The sequence below is a fragment of the Neomonachus schauinslandi genome, chromosome 6 (assembly GCF_002201575.2).
Source record: "Neomonachus schauinslandi chromosome 6, ASM220157v2, whole genome shotgun sequence".
In the NCBI taxonomy this organism is placed as follows: domain Eukaryota; kingdom Metazoa; phylum Chordata; class Mammalia; order Carnivora; family Phocidae; genus Neomonachus; species Neomonachus schauinslandi.
In genome coordinates, this window is record NC_058408.1 from 121,900,935 (window position 1) to 121,908,459 (window position 7,525).

General features: G+C 41.4%; 1 protein-coding gene across 1 annotated transcript in view; it reads right to left on the reverse strand.

The window, feature by feature from the left end:
• Positions 1–5,553, reverse strand: part of NOC3L (NOC3 like DNA replication regulator) — an 11,379-nt gene extending 5,826 nt beyond the window's left edge. Inside the window, exons 1-5 of the mRNA XM_044916221.1 lie at positions 5,449–5,553; positions 4,493–4,700; positions 2,295–2,427; positions 1,363–1,520; positions 542–595 (exon numbers count right to left, since the gene is read on the reverse strand). Coding sequence (XP_044772156.1) covers positions 542–595; positions 1,363–1,520; positions 2,295–2,427; positions 4,493–4,700; positions 5,449–5,457 — 562 coding nt within the window. The 5' untranslated portion in view covers positions 5,458–5,553. The remainder of the gene's footprint in view (positions 1–541; positions 596–1,362; positions 1,521–2,294; positions 2,428–4,492; positions 4,701–5,448) is intronic.
• Positions 5,554–7,525: the final 1,972 nt, after the last annotated feature.

The window sequence follows — 7,525 nt, forward strand, 5'->3', positions numbered from 1 at the left end:
AAAAAGTTAGTATTTGTAGGCAGGTCCTTCACTTAAAATTAAAAAGAATTCAAAGGGCGCCTGGGTGGCTCAGTCGTTAAGCGTCTGCCTTCGGCTCAGGTCATGACCCCAGGGTCCTGGGATCGAGCCCCGCATCGGGTTCCCTGCTCTGCGGGAAGCCTGCTTCTCCCTCTCCCACTCCCCCTGCTTGTGTTCCTGCTCTCGCTGTCTCTCTCTCTGTCAAATAAATAAATAAAATCTTAAAAAAAAAAAAAAAAAGAATTCAAAATGGTAATAATTTATAAGACTCTTCATGCAGGCCTAGACATTACAAACATAACTGCATAAAATTCTCCATAATGAAGAGCAACAAAGAATCAAATTCCACAAGGTGAGACTTTCAACATGTGGGAAAATGTTCAAAATGACCTTGAAATGACCAGTACTCTAAAATGCACATTTCAGACTTTATCTAAAATTAAGTCACATTTACTATTATGAAAAAAAAAAAAATGTAATTCTCAATTAACAATTTAGTAACTACAAAAGTACATTCCATTACCTTCCTCAAGTTCCAGCTCTTCTTGATCCTCTTCATCTTGGTTACTGTCTGTAACTGTATGGAAAACATGTATATTAAAAAATCTGACAATAGGAGCGCCTGGGTGGCTCAGTCGGTTAAGCATCTGCCTTCGGCTCAGGTCATGATCCCTGCTCAGCCTGCTTCTCCCTCTCCCTCTGCCTGCCACTCTGCCTACTTGTGCTCTCTCTCTGTCAAATAAATAAATTTAAAAAAATCTTTAAAAAAAAAATCTGACAATATACTTTTAAAGTGATCAAACTTTGTAGGAAGTGATTACCATAAAACTTGGGAAAGTAGTTACTTCTGTGAGGAGGAAGCAATTAATGATTGAGGGGAGCACAAAGGAAGTTTCCAGGTGCCGGCAGCATTTACTTCTTGCCCAGACAGTAGTTTTATGGGTGTGTTTTTTGTGATAAACCACGTAACTTCACAAGGCAACTCTGATTTCTAGACTTCTCTGTGTGTTTTATTTCACAAGAAAAAAGATACATGTAAGAAAAAAAGGCTAATAAAGGATAACTAATATTCTAATTTTAGAAACAAGAGTCTTTGGTGAAAAAAACTGAGAAGAAAAGCACCTCAAGATTGTAGCTTCAGCTATCTCATGATACAACAGACATCAGAGATAATCATCTGTATTTCTGGCCAAAATCATCAAGCTTGCTATATGACTAATTGCAGCTACCCCCTATTTTGTAGGTAAAAGTAAGAATAAAATTAAATCTTGAGTGGGAAAAAAATGTGGTATTAGTAAGGAGCTAAAATTTTTACTAATACACTGGATGATTGATTAGATTCACCTGGCTTCTCCCTGGTCTGTGGGATTATACCACTTTTATCCTTGATAGGAAGTAAGTGAATCAGTTCCTTCTCTGGTGCAGTTTGCAGAGTTCTTGGTATTTTTTCATATTTATCTATAACACGCTCATGCTTTCGTTTCTTGGCGTGAACAGGTTCACTGCAGAAAAAAAAAAATTCCAGTTTTAATGTATTTAAAAAGGAATCTAGAGATCACTTAAAAAGTACAGAAGAGTAAACTACTAGCTAAACTTCCAATAGGTATACTGAAAAAAATAAAAAATAAAAAAAATAGGTACATAGATATTAGCACCTAGACCGGGCACATAGTAGGCACTCAAATAGTGAATGAATAAAAGAATCATATATTCTGCCCCGAAGACTACGGCTGCATGTAGTTTCTCCCTTCAGATGCAAAACAGAAGTGAAAGTTATGGCAGATTCTTTTTGAAAACTATTCCACAAAGCCAAGGGTGACATCATGCTATTTTACTTCCCCCAAATCCTTGAGACCATTGCATGGGCTTAGGAGTTAAAAAGATCTAGGTTTAAATTTCAGATCCACTAGTTGTGATCGCAGGAAGCATCAGTTTCCTCTGTAAATGGGAATAATACCTCCCCAACAGGATAACAAGGACTGAGATCGTGGCCATGAAGAACTCAGAACTGTTCTGCCAGTTCCCCAGAGAACTACATTCTTCCCCAGTGCACTCTACTTCACTCTTCAGACTCAAAAAAAAATAAAGATGTACACTAAATAAAATCAGTTTGTTTTATTCATGAACTTCCTTTATTTAGGAAATAAACTGAGTCACAGGGTTTACTCTCTTACGTTCCGAGCTGAACATCCTGCACTAACCACCTAACTAAAATTCTGAATCAAGTTTTTAACACTGAAAGGATGTGAATGTTTATAATCTAAATGAAGTATTACCTAGAAGAAAGATCTCTCGTTAGAAAAGATGCTCTTTGTCCTAAGTCTCTCATTAACTGCAAGTCATCTTCATCCATCATATCCAAAGGAAGGGCTTCCTCTTCTTCCTCCTCTTCCCGCTCAATCCTTTTACCTGTTCCAACAACAACAAAATCAGAAACTGGCATTAGAGGCATAGAACTCCACGTTTCTGTGTCAACAAGAGGAAAAGTTTATGCTTTTCTAGTATGTCAGCCCAGTGTTTCTAAATGGAAGCACTAATGACACGTTGGGCAGGACAGCTCTTTATTCCACTGGGGGTCTTGAGCTAAGCAAAATGCTCGCATCTCCAACCCCTGAAATCTAAATGCCAGGAGCCTTCCCACGTCACTGTCACAACCAAAAAATAAAACGCCTCCACACAGTCTGCAAGGTCTCTCAGAGCACGCGAGAACCGATGATTTAGCCGCTTCGCTCCTTCTGATCCCCACGGACTCTCACTTCCATTCCACTTCAGCCACCCCCTCCATGGGCCACATCCCAAGCCTTGGTGCTCACCCCATCCCCTGACCACAACCATCTGTCCTTGCAGCTCTCATTCGGTTACTTCCACTGCACTTCTATGACCAAATATATAGACCTTCAATCCTCTGACCACTCTACTTCTATCTTCCATTGTGTTCTATCTTCACTCCTAGGCTTCTGCTGCATGGTAATCATTCAAACTGCCCTCTTGATAATATCCTCAACTACTTTCCCTTCTACAGTTTAGGCACTGACATCTAACAAAACCCCAACTGATCACTCTATCTTCTCCCTCTGTCCCTCACTCTCTTTCTCTTTTAATATAAAAATGAATGTCAACTAAGTGCCAAGCACTGCTCTAAGTGCTAAGGATTCAACCATGAACAATACAATCTTAGCGTCTTCCCTAACAGAACTTATAATTCTCCTTGACTCCAATAACACTCGTAAATATCGCCATATAAATGTACACATTGCACAGAATGGAACTCCTACCTACTTTAAATGAGCTTCCCATTTCTCAAAGGTGACCAGCAACTGGTTTATTTCCCTGATCAGCTTTCTCTCTTCCTTAGCCTTTTCAAATCTTTTCTCTATCATCACACTTCTAACCCCATCACCTACCTCACTTCATAATCCTCAGAGGAGCTAGCTTCCTCCATCACTGAGAAATGAAAAGCCAGAAGCTAGAAACTCCTGCAATTTCCCACAATGAATTCAACAGCATCTGCATCCATCTCTTCTGTTTTCCTTCTCCTAACATTGGAAGAGTGCCTCTCCTCCTGGGCTCTGGATTTAACTTCTTGCCTTCTCTTGCCTTGTTCTATCATTTAAGCCCCCTCTCCCTTATACCTTCAAACTCTCTAACCCATTAAGTTCTTTATATCAGCATTTTAAGATGGTCAAGTCATTTTCCAGTGGGCAATTTGCCAACCTTTGCTTCTCAGATCATATAGATCATATTCACGGACTACAGCTGTCAGTCTTAACAGCTGTATAGTATTCCACCATAGATAAACAACATTTGTGTCATTTAACAATTTCTGTTGATGAACATCTTACTTTCAATTTTTGATCACGGTGGCATTTTGTTTGCTATTATTAATAATGTTGAAATGAGCACACTTGGAAATACGTTCTTGGCAAATTTTTTCAAATATAATCATAGACTGAATTCCTAACAGTAACATGTTAGGTCAAAGGAAAAGCATTTTCTGAAAATCTTTTTCTGTGATAGTGTATTTGAGTTTATAAATATATTTTTTCCTCCTTTTTATTCAAATGGTATAAGCATCTCATACATGTGGCAAAAGCCTATAATTTCAAGTGAGTGAAAGCATCAATGCACACTACTTTTCACCTTGTTTTTTAAAATTAACTATTTTGTCGGGGCGCCTGGCTGGCTCACTCGTTAAGCGTCTGCCTTCAGCTCAGGTCATGATCCCAGGGTCCTGGGATCGAGCCCCGCACTGGGCTCCCTGCTCAGCCAGGAGCCTGCTTCTCCCTCTCCCGCTCCCCCTGCTTGGGCTCCCTCTCTCGCTGTGTCTCTCTCTGTCAAATAAATAAATAAAATCTTTTAAAAAAAATTCAAAAAATAAAATTAACTATTTTGTAGACAATTTCTTTTTTTTTTTTAATGAACATTTTAGGACAAATCAAAAGAAACTACAGGACATGAATGCTTTCACAATTACCTGGTCGTTTTTCCTTTGGGTCCTCCAGTGGGATCGGTTTCTTAGACACAGCATCTTTTACAGCTTGCCTTAGTTTCCTCTGTTCTTTTCGGTACTTCTTGAGAGTGCTTTGTTGTTTAAATTGCTTATTTTTTAGCTTGTTTTCAAGTTTGACTTTACTAGTTTTTAGTAACTTCCGAAAGCTGGGGATCTGTTTTTTATTTCTTCTCTAGAAGACAACAACACGAGTACTGCATACCCAGAAATTTAAACTGCAAACTCAGAACAAAATGTTGTCTTTAAAGTAAGTGCCATTCATATATCCTCTTACTGTTTACAAAGTTCTCCAACATATTTGATCCCAACAGCCTAGTTAAGCAGTTATTGCTGTTACCTTCAAATTATTACTGAAAAAGCTAAAGCTGAGAGAGATTATATGACTTGTTAAAGACCCCTAAACTAAGGAGGGCAAAACAGAATTCGGATCTTTGGATTTCAACGCTTGCTGGTAACCCCTTATTCAGAAATGCAAATCCCAGCTCTTATTTTCTGTGAGAACCAGGGCAAATCACTTACTTTGCTATCCCCTTACCCTTTAGGGAAGAAAATGGACTCATCTCGCGTCCCATGACTCACATTATAAACTCGTTGAGAACAGGACCCTGTTACCCATTTGTAAAAGAAAGGGTACGAAAGATGGTCTCGAAGAACCCTTTAATGTCCGACACCCTACAGACAGAAGACTCCGTGCTTGTATCATCGCGGCCCCCTGAAGCCAAGTGCGAGCACAGTGGGCGATCAAGGAAGCTCCAGATCCAAGTGCCGGGAAGTTGGCAGAGCACAGAGAGGAGGGAGCCCCGAATCCAAGCCACCGCCCCCTTCACAAGGGCAAAAACTCGCCGAAAAACTACACCAGGCAGCGACTGTCAGCCAAAGGGGCCCTAAGCCGCGGAGATCGGGCTCCTCAAGACACTTACCGCCTTCATCCTTAAATATGAAGAGTCCCGATCCTACACTTTCATCAGGGATAGAGGTAATCCAGGAATCGCGAGGCGGCAACTAACACACGTGCCCAAGTCCCAACACTGCGCAAGGCGGAAGCTACCGCTGGTTCCTCCCCATCCTCCGCCGCCGGAAATAGGGGTGGGACTTCCGCGCCCCGGGTCGGCCGCGCGCCCTCTTGCGGCGCCGGGCAGGTGGCACCCCGGTGAACGCGCGTGTGAGCCTGCAGTGTCCCAGAGCGGCGCGCTGGCCGAAGGCGGGTGGCCCCGGGGGAGCTTCACAAGGTCTGTGATTCGTGTCCTGTCGCCCAATTTCCTTTAAGTCCTGGAGAAGTCGTGCTCCACCTGTCAGAACGAAAGGGCTTGATTTTTATCAATCACCTTACTGCACGTCGTGCCTGTCCTCACGCAGTGTATCTGATCTTTCTGTCAGAGATACTGACTTTTGCAGTTAGTTTTCCTCCGTCCAGGCTTGAGGGCAGGAAAGGTTTCTTCCTTTTGTGTAATGCCTGCCCCCTCGACGGGCTATATGGGCGTGTTTGTGGAATGGCGAATGACTTCTCCTGACCCTCCGGAGCTCAAAATTCTCTTAATGCTTGGTATTTTATTTTGAAACATTTCTTGCCTTCATTTTAACCATTGTCTGATAAAGAGGTGTGTCGGTGAGACTCTGCATTTCAATATTTTGCAACTATTACCTTTGTGTAAATTTTTCTGTCTGCTTATTAATTCCGCCAAAGTCCTTAATTCCAACAGGAAGATTTATGTACTGCAAAAATGTGGTTTTCAAAATGTTTGTCCCTCAAGGACTTTTTTTTTCCTGAATAAATTTAAGAATTCCACTTGAGTTTATTTTTTTAAAGAAATAAAGTCTGTGATTCTTGAGCACATCTCTCAACTGAGACCTGACCCTGCAGCCCTAAGCCAGGAGAGACAGGCTCAGAAGTCTGAGCTCCCTGGTGGGTGTTAGTGTTAAATAGATTGAGAAGAAAACTGCCAATTTCTGGGTTCCACTTCAGAGACCAAGAATCCCATTTTGTCTGGAATTCTTTCCCTCCCTTCCAAGTTCACCAGTTTCCCCCATTGTGCTCTCTCCTTCCACACACACACTGTCAGAAACAGCAGAGCCTGTCCCACTGGAGTATTACTTCATCAAACAAACGGCCTGTGCTCTTCCCAAGTGCCTAACAATCCCTTCCCAAACAGCTATCTTATCTTTGGTCACTCCCATCCTTCCAGCCTTCCCTGCAGCCTCTCCAAGGGTGAGGCATCCCCACTTCGGTTTTTCTCTCAACTTTATCAGACGCCTGTATCACTAATTAACCCTTCTCTGTTTTCCCTCTCCAGTGGATACTTCCCCTCAACCTATTAGCACATTCAAGTCTCTTCCATAATTTTCTTTCTAATGACTTATCTTTTTTTAATTTTTATTTATTTATTTGAGAGAGAGAGAGAGAGAACGAGTGGGGGGGGGAGGGGCAGAGGAGAGGGAGAAGCAGGCTCCCTGTCCGATGCAGGACTCGATCCCAGGACCCCGGGATCATGACCTGAGCTGAAGGCAGACGCTTAACAAACTAAGCCACCCAGGCACCCCCTGACTCTATCTACTTTTAATTGCTGTTTCATTTTCCTCCTTTCCTACTTGTTCTTATTTCCAAAAAAAAAAAACTAGTATTCTGGTGTCTCCACTTCCTCTTTTCTATTATCACAGCCCAAGTTTGTGCTATTTTCTTGAGGAATTAAATCATATGCTTGGCCCATGTTAAGTTTATAATCAGCTTGAATCCCTAGATCATTTTTAAGCAATTGTTGCCAAGCTAAATCCCTCCCATCTTGAATTTGAACAATCTGTTATTTGAACACAAACTTAAAAATAGAAGTTTACATGATTCCTATTAATTTAATCTTAATGGTTTCTCAAATCTATGGTCTCCAGCTTTGTGTCATTTCCCATTAGCTCAACCCACTGCTAAACTCAGTTTGGGTTCTTGTTTGTTTGTTTTTAAGATTTTATTTATTTGAGAGAGAGAGAGCATGAGCATGGGGAGAGAGG